Genomic DNA, 18930 nt, shown 5'->3' with positions numbered 1-18930 from the left:
GTACGGTTTTAAAAGCCTTTAAAAGTCTTTACAGGTTACCACTTTGGACTTACAGAGGAGGTCTACCACAACAATTACTGCCCTCGACCTGGCGTTCACGGCGATACCTCACATGCATGCTGAAATTGCGGTTTACATATGACACTAGACCAACGCTTGTGCGCGCATTTGCGCGCAAGCACGGGGGGACAGGGGGGCTTGATTTTTTTTTTTGTTTTTTTTTTTTTTTAATTTGCTTTCTTATGTTATTTTGACACCTTTTCTTTCATTTTTTTTTCTTTAATCATTTTTATTGTTATCACGGTGAATTTAAATTTCCTCTATGATAGCAATCTGTAGTGACAGGTACTCTTTTTAAAAAAAATTGGGGTCTTTTATACTCTAGATCTTTCCTCTGACCTTAACGCATCTGACCATACCAAAATTGGTGTGATAAAATACTTTCCCAATTTCCCAATGGCGCTGTTTATTTCTGGCGAAACAGAAGTTATGAAATGCTCGTAGCCTCCGGCATCTTAGGCCATAGAGATGATTGGAGCCATTCTCATCTCCAATCAGCTCTATGGTTAGATAATTGAACCACCGGCTGCACTCTCGGGTTAACCGGTGGGACAGGAGAGCCCGAGAAAAACCGTGGAAGGCAGCGGAAGGCGGCAGGAGGGGGGGGGGGAGTCCCCTCCCACTGCATGTAAAAGCAGTCTAGCGGCCAATTATCCGCTAGGATTGCTTTTACATGTAAGCCGACCGCTTGCTGTAAAAAACGATACCAAGATGATGCCTAAATCTGCAGGCATCATCCTGGTATAACCACTCAAAGTCCAGCAACGTACCAGTACATTGCTGGTCTTTGTTTGGCATATAGGTTTTTTTTTTTTCATGCAGCCTGTGGGCTGAACGAAAAAAAAGAGAACCTATCAGAAATCAGCACAGGAATAATGCGTAGTATTACTCATCATTAACCGCCCAAACAACCACCCACTGAATTTAATGATGGGTATACACGACACTATCCACGTATACCAAAATAGGATTTTAACTGCAGTGCTGAAATCAGAAAATCACCACAGCTGCTATCAGCAAAGGTATCCATATATGCTGAGCGCAAACGCTGTTTGTGTCAGAATATATAAAATCAATGCATGGTAGCCGACGAGTACCTGCAAGAGAAACAGGTCACAAAAGAATGAAAAAACAAACAAAGTACATTAAAAAAAAGTACATTAGGAAGAGTAGGACATATAAAATGACTGACACAACAAAAGTTTTTGGATTCTCATCATTAACCGCCCAAACAACCACCCACTGAATTTAATGATGGGTATACACGGCGCTATCCACGTATACCAAAATAGGATTTTAACTGCAGTGCTGAAATCAGAAAATCACCACAGCTGCTATCAGCAAAGGTATCCATGTATGCTGAGCGCAAACACTGTTTGTGTCAGAATATATGAAATCAATGCGTGGTAGCCGACGAGTACCTGCAAGAGAAACAGGTCACAAAAGAATGAAAAACAAACAAAGTACATTAAAAGTACATAGGAAGTGTAGAAGAACATAAAAAATGACTGAGACGACAACTATTTTTGGCTTTTATGTATTTTTTTTTTTTCTTCAAACGTCGAGTTCCAGGTTCCAGGTTCGGGTCTCTCAAAATGACGATAGCCATCGAACATCTTTTGAGACCCTGTGTAAATGTGCCCTAAACTGTGCCGTGCTGTACCCTATGCTAATAATCCACTAGTGTGTGGTAGCGACGGAAACAGTCACCGTGGCAAAGACCAGGTCGGTCAGGACAGTCGGGACAATAATTCCGGGTGTCACGCCTAAATCCGCGCTTGCTGCAGACACGGCATCTTTTTTGGGGGTATCGTTTGGTATCGGTACTCGGGAGGTATTGCGGAAAATGCCTCTCATGCAGCCGCCTCACTGCATCTGGTTGGGGAAGTTGGGCAGGAGCACCAGCTGAATACACAAGGGCTCTGATTATCTCTTCTTGGAATTGAAAGAAGGATAATGTTCCAGCAGAAGCTTTGTATAAGACAAAAGCGTTGTAAACAGCCAATTGAAATAGGTATACAGACACTTTTTTGTACCAGCGTCTGGCCTTACGGGCAATTAAGTACGGTCCCATCATCTGGTCGTTGAAGTCCACCCCTCCCATTTTACGGTTATAGTCGTGGACACAGAGGGGTTTCTCAACAACAACACCGGTGACCGTAGTAATTTGGACTGCCGTGTCTGGGTGAATGGAGGACAGCACGTAAACGTTTCGTTTGTCCCTCCACTTCACTGCAAGCAATTCCTCGCACCTCAAGCAGGCTCTCTCCCCCGAGCTCAGTGGGGCATTCACTAGCCGCTGGGGGAAGCCCCGGCGATTAGATCGCACGGTGCCACAAGCGCCAATTTGCAATTGATAGAGGTGTCTAAAAAGTGGCACGCTTGAATAGAAATTGTCCACGTACAAGTGGTACCCCTTTCCGAATAAGGGTGACACCAAGTCCCAAACTATCTTGCCGCTGCTCCCTATGTAGCCTGGGCAGTCGGGGGGCTCCACAGTGCTATCTTTTCCCTCATAGACACGGAAATTAACTGTATAGCCTGTGGCCCTGTCACAAAGCTTATACAACTTGACCCCGTATCTGGCACGCTTGCTGGGGAGGTACTGTTTGATAGCAAGGCGACCAGTAAACTTAATCAGGGACTCGTCAACGCAGACATCTTGTTGGGGGGTAAACAAGGCTGCGAACCGCTGATTGAAGTGGTCTATGAGGGGCCGAATTTTGTGGAGCCGATCATATTCAGGGTCTCCCCGAGGACGACAGAGTTCATTGTCGTTGAAATGCATGAACCGAAATATTTGTTGGTATCGAGCCCTGGACATAGCAGCAGAGAACACGTACATTTGATGAATTGGGTCAGTGGACCAATATAACCGCAATTCATTCTTTCTTGTAATGCCCGTGTTGAAGGAAAGGCCCAGAAAGGTTTTAAACTCCTGAATCGTAATAGGATTCCAGGCGAATGGTCTGGCAAGGGGTGAATTTGGGTTGGCGGCGATGAATTGTTGAGTGTACAAATTTGATTGGTCCACAATAGATCTGAAAAGATCTTCAGTGAAAAACAGCTCAAAAAAGTTTATGGGATTAAAACCAGCTGTTTCCACTTGGATTCCGGGTTGGGCGGTGAATGGGGGAAGTACTGGCGCTGTGGAATCTGTGGGCTGCCAATTAGGATATGCCAGCGCTTCAGGGAGGACACTATGGGCTCTACGGGCCTGTCTTCGGATACGCGGTGGCTGCGGGCCACTACTCGTGCTAGCCACCGCACCAGCTTCAACTGCACTCAGGTGACTCGCCACGTCACCAGGTGATACTGCAGTGCTGGTTGAAGGTCCAGGGTGTACTAGGCCGCTCGTGCTTGCCAGTTCACGAGAAGTGTGAGCGGCACTAGTACTGGCACTCTGCTGCATACCAGAAACCTCCAGTTCTTGCAAGTCAACAACTCCAGAATGGGGTCGGGTACGCCTGACCCTAGCAGGGACCCCTCTGTCGGAGCTATCTGTCAGGGAGCCGCTGCTGTCATCTGGTTCGTATATTGACCCTGATTCTGACAGTGAGGCTTCCCCATCGCTCTCACTTGACATGGCCATTATACTGTATATAGCATCATCACTGAGCGAACGTTTTGTCATTTTGGTAGCTAAATTTACTCGTACAGTGATGCGACTACTAGGTAATAAAAGCACCTGGTTGTCGAGGACTATTTGGTCGCTACAAAGAAAAACTGCTAGTGCTAACAGAGATCAGGCCTGACTCTGCTAACGCAGCGGTTTTGTGTGATTTGTGTTTTTTGGAAGTGTCAGTAATCTATTGATTACTACACTTGCCTGGGTAAGGTGGGCTGGGCAGGGGGGCTAAACGCAGGTGCTAGCAGGAATCAGTGCTGATTGTGCAAACACTGCGTTTGGGGAACACTAAATTATGAGGACGCTAGTATAGTTCTGATCAGATCAGATATTGATCTGTTCAAACACTATACTAGTAACGGTGGTGTGTGTGTGTTAGTGTACTTGACTCTAACTGACGCTAAGTAACGGTGGTGTAGTGGGACCCTGACGCTAACTAGCTAGCCTAAGTTGTGTCACCCGTGACGCTAATACAGTGATCGGTAATCACCGTATATAGTGAACACTGTGACAGGGAAGTGAAGGGGTTAAACTGGGGGAGATCAAGGGGTTAAACCTTTATAGAGGATAGATGGCGGGTGGCCTAAACCTATTCGGGCCTAGCGCAAGCGCAAATTAGGGTCACCAGTGACACTAAATACAGTGATCAGTAGTTATCTGATATACTGTATATATTAGTGCACTGATTTATATGGAGTGAAGGGGTTAACTGGGGAAGATCAAGCGGTTAAAAGTTTATTAGGGAATAGGTGGCGGGTGCCCTAACCCTATATGGGCTTAGCGCAAGCGCAAATTAGGGTCACTAGTGACACTAAATACAGTGATCAGTATTTACCTATATACTGTATTTAGTGCACAGAGTAATAGGTAGTGAAGGGGTTAACTGGGGCTGATCAAGGGGTAAAAACTTTATTAGGGGATAGGTGGCGGGTACCCTAACCCTATTTGGGCCTAACGCAGGCGCAAACTACGCTCACAAGTGACACTTATACAGTGATCAGTAAAATATCTGTATACCACTGTATATAGTGTTCACTGTGAGGGGTTTTGGGGGTGATCAGGGGGTGATCAGAGGTGATGAAGGGGTTAAATGTACCTATGTGAGGTGTGTCAGTGTGCTGCTTGGTGGAACTCACGTTTTTGGTGTGTCTCTGTCTCTCTCCTGGAACCGAAAGGACTCCAGGAAGGACAGTGACATCACTTCCCCTGTCTGTGTTTACATTACACAGACAGGGGACAGATTGCCATTGGTGGGGACCGATCTACAGACACTGACCAAAAATCATTGGTCAGTATCTGATGACTGATCGGTTCCCTACCGAATGACATCGGGATCGGGACCCGCGGCGCGCGGGAGCGCGCTCTGGAGCCGTGATCGCGCATCACGTTAATACTACGTGGCTGAGCGGTATCGTGCCGCTCTGCCACAGTAGTATTACCGTGAGCGGTATTAAAGTGGTTAAATTAACTACGGTACACTGTATTTGCCATATACTGTATGTCACTGCCCTCAGACAATAGTAGCCTCTATCGAAAAGGTATCTGGCTGACAATACATTCCCCTATACCCAACCTCACTCCTAAAAACCCAACTCCATAATCTACAACCTTCAAGGAGGGGACACGTTTTAGGAAAAAGAATCTCATTCTAAGATCTTGGGTATCCGGGGGCTTACTGCACACTTTATAGGCTTGATATACACTAGAGAGACTAAGACTTTGAGGTTGCAGACTGGTCCCCTTTTAGGAAGTACCGGTAATGCCAACACTAAACTCACTTTCATATTAATCCTTATTATACCCAGTTTCAATCAAACAAGGTAGAGGGTGTGTACTGATCCTTACTCCTAGCTGAAGTCAACAATGATTTAGCCAAGCCATTTATTAAAGAAAACCACAGTATGACATAGAAACTACAGCCTATGTCACGCTAGAGGGATCACATTTCATCATCCTCTTGCAAGGGGTATTTCTGTGTAAAATCACAACACTAGTCTCAAAGGATATGGTTGAAAGGGTCAAGGAAAAGTCTGCTGGATCTGGCAATGATTAGTGTCAGTTATTATAATACTTTGTCTTTGTACATATGTGGGAGTTTTCAATCCGTCAAGAGTATAAATCAATGGTCATTTACAGCACTTACATGATCTACAATATCTTGTAGCAGTTTCACATCTTTTTCCCGGCATCCGCTGCTGTTCTCTAACTGCAGATGAAATGCAGGGGAGAAGCTCTCTCCCACAACTTTCAAACCCCGAATACTGAAAAAAACAAATACAAAGTTACAGGATTATTTACAGAAAAACTCAGTTTACTGAAAGGTAAAAAGGAAAAAGGGTCTTCTAGATGTATGGCAAAGCTTATCATTGGACTTGTGTGTTCATGAAGCGGTAAGAAACTTTTTTTCTACCAGAGCCTTCTGGTGTTAAGCCCCTATCTGCATATAAACTCAAGTAGGTTCCTCCATCTAGTAGTGCCATTTACCAGTATAACCTGGTATCCAATGCACACACTAATAGTTTCAATACTTCTGTTTAGATGCAATATTATTCCAGCTAAACATTCAGACCTTCAAGCAATCTAATCAAACAGGATGTAAAACCCACTGTTATTTAAAACAGAGTTGTAGAAGGTTATTACAAAAAGAGAAGACAAGCACAGGGGATTTAGTGGAAAATTCCTTGATCTGTGAACACCAATTAGTAAAAGGAAATATAATACATTAACAGTACACAGAAGCAGGGAACTTTGTGGGTCACAAAAGCACAATGTTACACCACAGTGTAACCATATTAAAGTAACTGGGCTTAGTTTAACTTTAACCACTAGACCTCTGAAAGATTTAGCCCCCTTCAGGCCATTTTCTTGCAATATGGCACTATGTTATTCTTCCCACAATAGAGCTTTATTTTGGTGGTATTCGATCACCCTTGCGTTTTTTTTATTTTTTTGCGCTAAAAACAAAAAACGAATAACAATTTAGAAAAAACAACATTTTTTACTTTCTGCTATAAAAACCCATCCCAAAAAAAGGCCAATATGTATCCTGTTACACATTTTTGGTAAAAAAAAAAACAAAAAAAACAAAAAAAAAATCCCAGTAGGAGTATATGGATTGGTTTGCGCAAAAGTTATAGCGTCTACAAGTTATATATTTATGGATTTATTTTTTTACTAGTAATGGTGGCGATCAGCGACTTATAGCCAGAATTGCAGTGAACAGTCAGGACACTTTTTGGGTTCCAGTGACACCAATACAGTGATCAGTCCTAAAAATATGTATGGTCACTGTATTAATAACACCGGCTGGGAAGGGGTTAAACATCAACAGCGATCAAAGGGTTAACTGTGTGCCTAGCCTGTGCTCTCTCACTGTGGAGGAGGTGCTTAAACTATGGGAAGGCATTGATCCATGTTACTGCTTTGCAGGAACACAGGATAGTGGGGTCCCCCAGGGTTCTGTCCTGGGACCAATCCTGTTTAATTTATTCATAAATGATCTAGAGGAGGGGATATCTAGTACAATCTCAGTATTTGCGGATGATACTAAACTAAGCATGCCAATATCTTCTATGCAGGATGTGGAAACCTTACAAGCGGACCTGAACAAAATAACGGGGTGGGCAACTACATGGCAGATGAGGTTTAATGTTGAAAAATGTAAAGTAATGCACTTGGGTGCCAGAAACCAGAAAGCAAGCTACTTACTAGGGGGGGAACCTCTGGGTGAGTCTAGGATGGAAAAAGACTTGGGGGTACTGGTAGACAACAGGCTTGGCAGTGGCATGCAATGCCAAGCCGCTGCAAGCAAAGCCAACAGAATACTGGGATGTATAAAAAAGGGGATTCACTCCAGAAATAAAGAGATTATTCTCCCACTTTACAAGACTCTGGTCCGGCCGCATCTGGAGTATGCTGTCCAGTTCTGGGCACCGGTCCTCAAGAAGGATGTGCTGGATTTGGAAAGAGTCCAGAGAAGGGCAACAAAAATAATTAGGGGAATGGAGGACATCAGCTATGAGGAAAGACTACAAGCACTGAACCTATTCTCTCTGGAGAAGAGACGATTGAGAGGGGATATGATATCAATGTACAAATTCTGTACTGGCGACCCTAGCATAAGGAACAAACTATTTAGAGAAAGGAGATACAATAAGACACGTGGCCACTCACTAAAACTAGAAGAAAGGCGGTTTAACCTTAAAATGCGTAAGGGGTTCTTCACTGTAAGAGCGGTAAGGATGTGGAATTCTCTTCCACAAGCAGTCGTTTCAGCAGGGAGCATTGATAATTTCAAAAAACTATTAGATGGGCACCTTAGAGACCACAACATACAGGGGTATACAATGTACGGTTGAAGGCAAACACACACACACACACATCATAGGTTGAACTGGATGGACTGATGTCTTTTTTCAACCTCACTATGTAACTATGCAACTATGAATGCCTTACCTACTGACAGAATGGTGATCTGCCTTGTATACATAGGCAAATTGCCGTTCTGGCTCTCTGCTTAATGATCGGCAGGAGCAATCAGACAGGGTCCGCGGTACCTGCAGATCAGCTCCCGCTGTGTCTAATACACCCCAGGCCCGGAAGGGCAGGATCACGTACTAGGTACGTGATCCTGCGCAGGAGTGCTGCCTTGCCTGTGTGTGTGTGTGTGTGTGTGTGTGTGTGTGTGTGTGTGTGTGTGTGTGTGTGTGTGTATGTATGTATGTATGTGTATATATATATATATATATATATATATATATATATATATATACACACACACATACATACATACATATACATACACACAGTATATGGTTGGTAATTGGATTGTATGGGCCAAGTCATACACCGCTTACTCTGATTGGCTAAGGTGAAGAGGCAGGCATATGATGCGATTTCCACTTTGGACAAACCAAGATAAATTGATAAAAATACAAGGCTTTTCCTGAATGACAGAGAAGCACTAAGCCGAACTCTAGTTCTGGCAACAGAGGGGAAGTTGCCTGTACTGTACCTGAAACATGCTTACTGTATGTAGCTAATTACTACAGTCCATTACTGCATACGCAGCAGCCACATCATTCTGTTTTGAAAATTGCATCAGCCTGGCCCAAACCTTGAATTCTACTTAAACTATACACTGAAATGCCTCATTAACCAGTTGACCTCTGGAAGATTTACTCCCTTTATGACCAGGCCATTTGTTGCGATACAGCACAGCATTATTCTAACAATTGTGCGTTCGTGTGATGTTGTACCCAAATAAAATGTATGTCCTTTTCCCACAAATAGAGCTTTCATATAGTGGGATTTGATCACCACTGCGTTTTTATTTTTGCGATAGAGACAATTAAAAAATAAAAAAAATGTAAAAGAATCACATTTCTTCATAAATGTAGGCCAATATGTATTCGGTTACATGATTTTAGTTTAAAAAAACATAACAAAAAAAAATCACAAGCGTATATTGATTGGGTTATGCAAACGTTACAGCGTCTACAAACTATGGGATCTATTTATGGAATCTTTATCATTTATTTTATAGTCGTAATGGTGGCGATCAGTGACTTACAGTGGAACTATGATATTGCAGCCAACAATCAGACACTAGCTGATATTTTGCGGGAACCAGTGACACGAATATAGTGATAAGTGCTAAAAATATGCATTGTCCCTGTACTAACGACACTAGCAAACCTTCTGTGTGGAGCAGCCCCCTAATACTTACCTGAGCCCCATCTTGAAACAGCGATGTTGCATTGGAGACTCAGTTGTCCGGGACTCTACCTCCTGATTGGCTGACATAGCAGCGGGTGCCATTGGCTCACGAAGCTGCTCCTCACCTCCTCTTTGTTAAAGCTGCAGTGTCTCCCACAGTGTTTTGTCTTTTGAGACAGGTAACAGATTAGCTTGCTTTCACATGAAAATAATGTTTAAACAAAATTTAAAAACTAAATGTATTTGAACTACAATTTCCAAATACTAAATTAGTTACTTCTACAAAGTTTTTATTTTTATTTATAAACTTTTTTTTAAATGATTGCTATACATTGAAATCGATCATTTAATTATTAAGGCTAGGTTCCTTAAATTGATCAGCTGATCCTTCTTTTAAAAAACCTTCAATTGAACGATCAGTCAATCAATCGACACTTCCTTCAAATCGATTATTTGATCCTTCTTTTGATCGACCATTCCTTATTTACTTTTAACCTTCCTGCGGTCAATTGACCAAACCTTCCTGTGATCAATTGACCATTTTTTCCTTCAACCGATCCTTTCTTACTTTAATTGAATGATCCTTCCTTCCAATCACCAATCCTTCATTCAATCAATGCTTTCTTCCTTCGATCAATCCTTTCTTTCAATCGATCTTTCCCATCTTTGATCCTTCCTTTCACTGCTCGATCATTTGATCCTTTTTTCAATCAACTGATCCTTCCCAGGGATCGATCGACCGATCCTTCCTTTGATCCTTTTTGTGATTGACCAATCCTTCCTTTGACCAATCCTCCTATTGATCGATCGACCAATCCTTCCTTTGATCAATTGATCCTTCATGCGATTAATCATTTTTTTCTTCAATTGGTTGATTTTTCCTTCCTTATTTTTGTGCTAATCATTTTTTGCAAAGTTCTTTATCCTTCTTCATATAGTATAATACCTGGTTAATCCTGCCTGTTCCTGTCAGTAAACTGCATCTCTCTCCCCCCCCTAATAATTTCCATGGGCTGTGTGAAGCCCCTCCCCTCCTGAAGCTAAACCAGCAGGGGAACGAGAGTCCCTTGCACTGGAGACTGGAGTCCCTCTGATTGGGAGTAAGACCCGGAAAAACCATGTGACTGCACAGAAGCACTGCTGTGAAAAGGTATTTAGAGATTGCATTGCTATTAGTATTGAGAACCTATCATGGGAGCTTGATTTGGAGACTTTACAAACAATTTAATGCACATAACAAATATGCTAATGATACTTTCAGTTGGACAACTGGGAAAAGAAAAAGAAAAGACACAAGCATTCCTGAAAAGGAACAAAAAGCTGCCAGGATAGGGGGGCATAAAATGCACCTTCCCCTGTACAGACAAACATCCTTGAACCAACGCCGACAGCCAGTGATGACGGGGGGAGGGGGCGAGCAGTGTCAGCCTCTCCTCTGTGTACCATTCCTGTATGCTGGAATAAGCTTACACATGCCCACAGGTAGGTGTTTTAGAGCGCTGACTTATGGGCATGGCCAGCAGCAGGGAAGACAGCTCACAGGTTGGTCTGGAGACCAATGAGCCGCCAGCTGCCGGGCTGACTGGCAGGAGAAGCCCTGCCCCCGTGTGTTGTGGTTTCTCCCTGCAGTGCAGAAGCTGTTCAGGGTGTGGGTGATGATAGCGGTCTGAGGTCCGGGGCGAGTCCAATGACTGCACACATACACTTACAATGTGCAAACTGATACATTTGTAAGGGATTTGCTTTCATTCTTCCACACATTGAATGCATTGCAAGTTTTGAAATGCTTTTAAAATTTGACATTCGAGTGTACCCAATAAAAAAAAAATTTGATCAGTAGTTTTCTATAATTGGAACTGGTAAAGACAGAAGGTTTTTTAATCTTAATGCATTCTATGCAAGATAAAAAATCTATGCAACAGCCTACCCAGCAACCCCCTAACACTTACCTGAGCCCCATCTCTATCCAGCGATGTCCTCGAGTCCCTCGCTGTCTGGGACTCTCCCTCCTGATTGGCTGCGGCACCATTGGCTCCCGCGGCTGTCAAAGTCACGGAGCTGCAGCTCGGCTCGGGTGCCCCCATAGCAAGCTGCTTGCTGTGGGGGCACTCGACAGGAGGGAGGGGCCAGGAGCAGCGGAAAGGGACCCTTTTCTCTGTGCAAAACCAAATGCAGGATGTAAGTATAACATAACATGGTTGGTATTAAAAAACAAAAACGAGACTTTACATTCACTTTAAAGTGGTTGTAAAGGAAAAAATAAGTTAAATCCCTATAGTCAACTTATGTAAATTCTAAGAATAATTTAAAAGCAGGTAATTTTTAAAGATTTTTTTTTTTGTAGTTCACACTGACAATTACTTGCCGAGTTTTGTTATGCAGGTTTCAAGCTGGTAACATACAAAACTTAGAGCTCCTGGAGTGTCCAAGATTACAATGATTAGAGAATCCTGCACAAGGTCATAAGGAATGTGATGATGACTGAGCAGTGACCTCACCAGCAGCCTTAAAGTAGAGGATAATGCTTCTGGACCATTATATTGCTGTAAGTAGTCTGAAGTTTCCCACTACCTCCAGGCGATCGAGTCATTCATGAAGCTCAAGGAAAAATTACAGACAGCTAAGAGAGGATTGCTGAAGGTTTCTGGTGGGTCACATGGGATTAGGGACATCTGCCACATTTCTTGTGAAGACTGCATTTGCCTAAGGCTTTGAGCTAAAACAATCTCAATGAGAGAAGAACACCACTTACACAGATGAATTTGCTTTTAGTTCAAAAGGATATGCGACACTCTTGTATCTACAATCTAAGGCCCTGTTGCTGTTAATTACAGATAACAGAAGGTGTAAAAAAAAAATAAATAAATAAATGAAAAGGAAATATGCTTAAACAGGACAGGTGGTCAGAATTTGCTTTCTTTGATGCTCTATATCAGTGGTAGAGAAATTGTTCTGCATATTTCCAACAATAAATGAATGCAATCTTTAAAATGTTCATTGCAAGTAAACCTTTACCCTATGTAAAAACTCACATTTCCATATTGACTTTTGTCCTTACTTGGTACGGTTAGGACACCAGTCTTCAGTGCAGAAATTTGATGGCCTTTTTAGGATCTTGTTTGGGCTAAAATTTGTGTGCTGAAGACTGGATTTAAAAGCTGGAGGTCTAAACGCAGTGAAGTGCTGGTGAATTTGGAGATATATAAACTACTGGATAAGATCCCCAAGTGGGGGAAGGCGCATTGGGACCTTTCAATAGTGGAAGATGAGTGGTTAGTGTGGCGTTGGTGTCTGAACACAAGGGGACACGGGATTGTACACTTTGATCTTTATTACGTGTGGACTGCAATTTAGCAGTTTGATCATTTACTTTGCACTATTTCCTTAGCATAGTATAATAGAAATTTAAGTTGGGGGGTTTGTACCATCAGTTCACAAGTGTATATGTATGTTTGATTCGTATCCGTAAAAGCACCTGGAACGGGTTTATCCCCATTTAGCACTACGGGTAATAGCAGATCTTAGTGGCTTTATGGCAGTCAAGTAAAAGGAGGAGTGATGGAAAGGGCCAGAGGCATGGTGGTAATGATTATATCAGATCTACATCATCAACACCCAGCTAAAATTACAACACTGAGTTTTAAATGAACACTGAGTTTTAATTGAACCATTCCTTACAATTGGATTTTTTTAAATTATAATATTGTAAAACTGTAAACAACCAAAATGGAGCTTAAAATACAAGCAGAAATTGGGCCACCCTTCAATATGATCTCACATATCAACCAGAATACACCAATATTGGAGTTCTGCAGCATACACTCACCCTTGCAATGCTTTGTGGATACGCTTGCATTTTTCTCTCAAAGTATAGAAAATTTCTGTTGAAAAATCAAAAAGGTGATGTGTTAAGAAGCCCTGGCAAAAATACCAGTATAAAAACAATGTATATCAATACTGTGTTTAAAAAGAAAAAAAGCCTCTGTACCTATGCATTCCCACATTTTGGAGCTTCAAAGTGGCAAAACAAGTGTCTCCAAACCCAAAAATAAAAATGTATTATTGCAGCTCATCAGTCCTTATAGAGGAGGACTGCAATTTTTTTTTACTTTTTTTACCTGGTGATCCTGCCAGGAACACACTTTTTGTCCTAGGGTGAAAACAATCATGCACTGTACTGTATTCTATCCATTTCCACCTGAGGACAGATAATATGTTGGGACTAAACACCTCCTCCTCTCCATAACATATAGGGAAGAGGCTATGTAGTTTACACTAGGAAGTCTGATAACTGCTTGATACAAGACTGCAGAGTGCACAGACAACAAAACATTACTGGATTTTGGGCAGGATCAACAAATATTTTTTGCAGTCAAGAAACAAATAAGAAAACATTAAATGGTATATTTACCAGACTAAAACGTAGAAAATAAAACATTTGTGGTTAGGGTTTTTATATACCTTAAGTTAGTCAATAAAAGAGAATCAAAAAAGTACATACTAAATGTCTTTTTTTGAAAACATTTACTGTATATTAGAATTGCTGCAATTTCCCATGGAAATTTGTCTAGAATTACAATTTTACCAAAACTGAACAGATCATGCAATGATAAATAGCGGCTATGCCCCACCATGACTGTATTGCCTACTTAAGCTTCCAAGCAGAAAGCTGTAAAGACATGCAACATTTTTTATTGAAATATCACAAGAACGGCTAAGGTAAGTAATACATTGCGGGGTTTATGGCAAAATCTATTCCCTGCAAATGTAGAATTTTTACATTTACATAAGAGTTATTTGGTGCACTAAAAAGGTGCCCACACTTTAGGACCCAACTCCAGTGGTATTTTTTCTGGATTGATTGACTTATTGGGGAAGTGTTTTAGTTTTCGGTTCTGTTTTTCACCCTGTCGGGGTGATCGTTCCTCACTTCCTAACCCAGTTACGCTTGTACAAGCAGTGGGGGTGTGGTTGTCACTGGGACAGAAAAGCACTAACAGCAATAAAACATTATAAAGAGTAATCGCCCTTCACACTATAAAAATGGTGTGAAGGTGTTTTTTGTCTGTACCCTTGTTGCATTCAGAGATTTTCCATCATTTTCTTAGGAGACTGAAAGCAGCCATACATGGATCAAAATTTGGTCAGTTCAGCAGTGACCAGCTTAATATCAATCCATTTTGGGCAGGCTGGTTGTACAGAAGTCGATCTACAGATCAACTTCTGTACAACCAGGCTGTCCTGTTTTTCCTGAAGGGTCATTGCTGCTGGCTTTATTGGGCAACACTGATCAGTGTATTGTGTTGGAGAGGGAAGGCTCCCTGCCGTCAGAATACAATAGCACAGCGAGAGTGATTCCCTCATCCATATAAAGTGTGTGGATGAGGGAATTGGGTCACATTTTTGTTGCACCCATTGAATGAAAAAAATGATTAATGTATGGCCAGATTAAAAGGGAAATCTCAGTAGGTACATGGATGGGAAAAAAAAAGCTCAGAACTTGATTGATTAATTCACTTGATCAATCAAACCACAAAAAAAAAAAAAAAAAAAAAAAAAAAAAAAAAAATCAACCTGTGTGTAAAGTTCTAATCCGTCTATTATTTGTTGAATCTAAAAAGAAGCAATAGTGCAGCTTGAATGTTTTTTCAATCTGGTTTCCAACTGTTCAGTGAATCAAAAGTTTGTTTTTGTTTGAAGTGTAATCCTTAAAAATTTAATTTCCAATCAAACATAAATTCATAAATATGGTAATAACGTAGGATTTAACAAAAAACAAGAACAAAAATTATATATATATATCTTGAAGAGGATTGCTTTTAATGGACATACTACAGAAATACAGGTGCATCTTATAAAATTAGAATATCAAAAAGTGAATTTCAGTAATTCAATTCAAATGTGAAACTCATATTTTATACACACTGCTCCAAAACAATTAAAAGGAAAAAATTGTAATCGTATACTATAGCATCAAGTCAAGTAAACTCCTGGGATATTTATCTAGTCTATTAAGTAGCAGAGGGGGTTGTTAATCAGTTTCAGCTGCTTTAGTGTTAATGAAATTAACAGGTGCTCTAGATGGGCAACAATGAGACAGTCTCCAAAGCAGGAATGGTTTTACAGGTGGAGGTTACTGACATTTTTTTTACCCAATTAATATCTTTTCCGACTGTTTTTCACTAGTTTTGCATTTGGCTAGGGTCAGTGTAACTACTGGTAGCATGAGGCGATACCTGGAACCTATAGAGGTTGCACAGTCAGTCCAACTCCTCCAGGATGGCACATCAATAGGTGCCATTGCCAGAAAGTTTGCAGTGTCTACCAGCACAGTCTCATGAGCATGGAGGAGATTCCAGGAGACAGGCAGTTACTCTAGGAGAGCTGGACAGGGCTGCAGAAGGTAGGACCAGCATCTGTTCCTTTGTACAAGAAGGAACAGGATGTGCACTGCCCGAGCCATACAAAATGACCTCCAACAGGCCACTGATGTGAATGTGTGACCAAACAATCAGAAACACCCTTTATGAGGGTGGCCCGAGGGCCCAGCACTGTGAACACCAGAATTGGCAGGTCTGCCACTGGTACCCTGTGCTTTTTACAGAGGAGAGCAGGTTTACCCTGAACACGTGACAGACGCGAAAGGGTTTGGAGAAGTCGTGGAGAATGTCAAGCTGCCTGTAACATCGTTCAGCATGATCGGTTTGGTGGTGGGTCAGTGATGGTCTGATAAGGCATATCCATGGAGGGACGCACAGACCTCTACAGGCTAGACAATAGCATCCCGACTGCCATTCAATATGGGGGATGAAATCCTTGAATCCATTGTGAGACCCTACGCTGGTGCAGTGGGTAATGGGTTCTTCCTAGTGCACGACAATGCCCGGCCTCCTGTGGTGAGAGTATGCATAAAGTTCTTTGAGGATGAAGGAATGGATACCATTAAATGGCCCCCATAAGTCTGTTCAGGAGCTCAGTGATTTCCTGGTCCAGATTCTGGGAGGAAATACCCCAGGACACCATCCATCGTCTTATTAGGAGCATGCGCCGATGTTGTCAGGCATGTGCATACAAGCACGTGGGGGCCATACAAACTACTGAATACCATTCTGAGTTGCTGCAATGAAACTTCAGCAAAATGGACTAGCCTGCCGCATCATTTTTGGGGCTTTGAATTTAGCACTCTGCAGGTTGATAATTAGAATTTTCAAACGATGTGGCATCCTTCTTTTCCAACACAATACCCAGTCTATATCAGTATAGATATCCAGCATGAGATTTTTCGCTATCGAGATCAGATGCGTTTTCAAAGTGTTCCTTTAATTATTTTGAGCAGTGTAGATGCATTTCACAGATTGATCCATTTCAAGCATTTCTTTATTTTAATTTTCATGATTATGGCTTACAGCTAGTGAAAACCCAAAATTTTGTATCCCAGAAAACTAGATTACATAAGACCAAAAAAACAAAAAATGGAATTTTTGTAAAATCTTACCGTAAAATTCCTCTCTCTGAGACAGTCACCGCCCACTCATACAGTCTTCACCAATGGGGATGTCCCAAAACAGTGTAGACATGAGGGGTGGGCAACGCAACCATCAGAAAGGCAACGCAGTACCCACATCAGAGAAAGGAACCTTACTGTGACGGTACTAGCCGTCACTATGGGTGACGGATCACCCTGTCCCTGGATTGTAAACCCCTTTGTGTCATTTTCTTATGAGTTTGGGACATTGCATTTTATTTTCCCTTTATTCATCCTCTGAACAACTGACTCATGGCATTGAGTTAATGTAATGTAATGTTACAACCCATCCCCCCCCCCCCTCCTGTTTCTGTGTCTAAGTGTGTGGATTCATGGCAGACAATGGTCTGAGTTGGAGACATCTCTCCGCAGGGGGTGTGTATTAAGACTGCAAGTTTCAAATGTACAAATGTTCAGTTCTCATTGGTTGGTTCCCTTCCCCCCCTTCTGTGGAAAGGCTAAGGGGAGTTTCCCTAACTGTATGTAAAACTGTTGTCTTGGAATGTAATAAACAGTTTAAGCTCTGCATGGTTAACCCTCAACACCTGTGTGGATTGTCTCGTGATTGAGGGGTTACGGGCTGGATATGGCTTTTCTGCAGGCTGTGGGTGCGTTTGGAGGACAGGAGACACAGTTTCGGCGGATGTGCCCAGCTGGGGTACAAAGATCCGTTACATTGGTTGGCAGCGGTGGGATGTCTCCTGCAGTCCAGGACATCCAAACCACCACCAGGATTCAAGATCTGGGCAGCTGCCGAGGAGTGATACGGGGACCAGCCAGCATGAGAGCGGAGTTCGGGAGGAGGCTGCAAGGCATGCGGAAGCACCATCGGGGACCAGCGACAGAGCACACCAGGCTCGGCTGGGAGGATGTGATCCGCCGGCAACTCTGGCATGAGGCGCTAAGCCACGAGCGGCACCATCAGGGGAAGATCCTTCCCTCCTCCACAGAGATGTACCGGAAGCAGTACCGTGCGCGAGAGGTGTTCCTGAGGGAACGACCACGAGATGAAGGGAAGACGGAGCTCGGAAGATTGGTCCAGGAGGAAATGAGGCTGGACGCCAGCTACAGAGCCCTCCGGTGGTTCGCGGCTCAACTGTGGCCAGGTACAGCAGATGGCAGCCCAACAGAAGGCGTTGGCTATGGCGGCGTGGGGCTGCTCCATCAAAAAATGTACGGAGACCCAGACTTTGGGAGCGATGAGGAGTGGCGGCTGGAACACATTCTGGATTTCCGAGATGAGGTGCTGGACCTCCCCGACGAGGCGTGTGACCTGGAGGAATTGGAGTTCCTGGTTGAGCAGGAATGGGAGCTCGAGATTGCCTACAAGCGGCTGTTTGACGGTGATCAGCAGCCTGGCATGGCTCCCGTTGCCTGGGACTGTCCGAGAGAAATAGCAGACAGTCACGAAGATGAGAAGCAAATGGGGCCAGGGGTGACCCTGCATTTTCCCGTACTAACTGCAATGGAAGAAGCAGCGATGATACAGAGGGCACTGCGAGCGCTAGAATGCCGGAACGCACCGGAGGTCCACCAGGCAGCGAGACAAGCTGATAGCATGAAGGTCTCAGAAGGGGGACTTGAGACAGGCACTGGAAGGCTGGGAAATGGTGATCAGCAGCAAGTCCAGAGTATCTCATCTGGTGCCCCAGCAGAAGCATTGGCTACAGGGCAGAGTGCCCCTGGCATCTGCCCAGCATCAGAAAAAGAGTTGGATCCGGAGAGTCTGAGAGAGAATCTGCGTGAGCTGTTTTCCCAACAGCAGATACCCCCACCGGGAGTAGAGGAAGCAATTCTCCCTCCCCAACAATTGGACACTACCCCAGTGTTTATCCCCGCAGCAGAAGCGCTGGCTAAAGGGAGCCTTCTGGGCAACAAAAAAAGCTTGACAGGAGCAACAACCCAGGAAAGCAAATAACCAAGGGGTAAACAACCCCAACAGCCAGGGACCCGCACAAAAACCAGGGTCCCCTATGGTACTGCCGCACAGAGAACTTTG

General features: G+C 43.1%; 1 protein-coding gene across 1 annotated transcript in view; it reads right to left on the bottom strand.

Annotated features, from left to right (window-relative positions):
* The window catches only part of SPTLC1 (serine palmitoyltransferase long chain base subunit 1), a 193476-nt gene that overhangs the window by 16937 nt on the left and 157609 nt on the right, over window positions 1–18930 (bottom strand). Inside the window, exons 12-13 of the mRNA XM_082259354.1 lie at window positions 13233–13287; window positions 5832–5949 (exon numbers count right to left, since the gene is read on the bottom strand). Coding sequence (XP_082115480.1) covers window positions 5832–5949; window positions 13233–13287 — 173 coding nt within the window. The remainder of the gene's footprint in view (window positions 1–5831; window positions 5950–13232; window positions 13288–18930) is intronic.

Source organism: Pelophylax lessonae (assembly GCF_965119305.1).
Source record: "Pelophylax lessonae genome assembly, chromosome: 1".
Taxonomy (NCBI): domain Eukaryota; kingdom Metazoa; phylum Chordata; class Amphibia; order Anura; family Ranidae; genus Pelophylax; species Pelophylax lessonae.
This window is presented reverse-complemented; position numbering and strand designations above follow the sequence as displayed.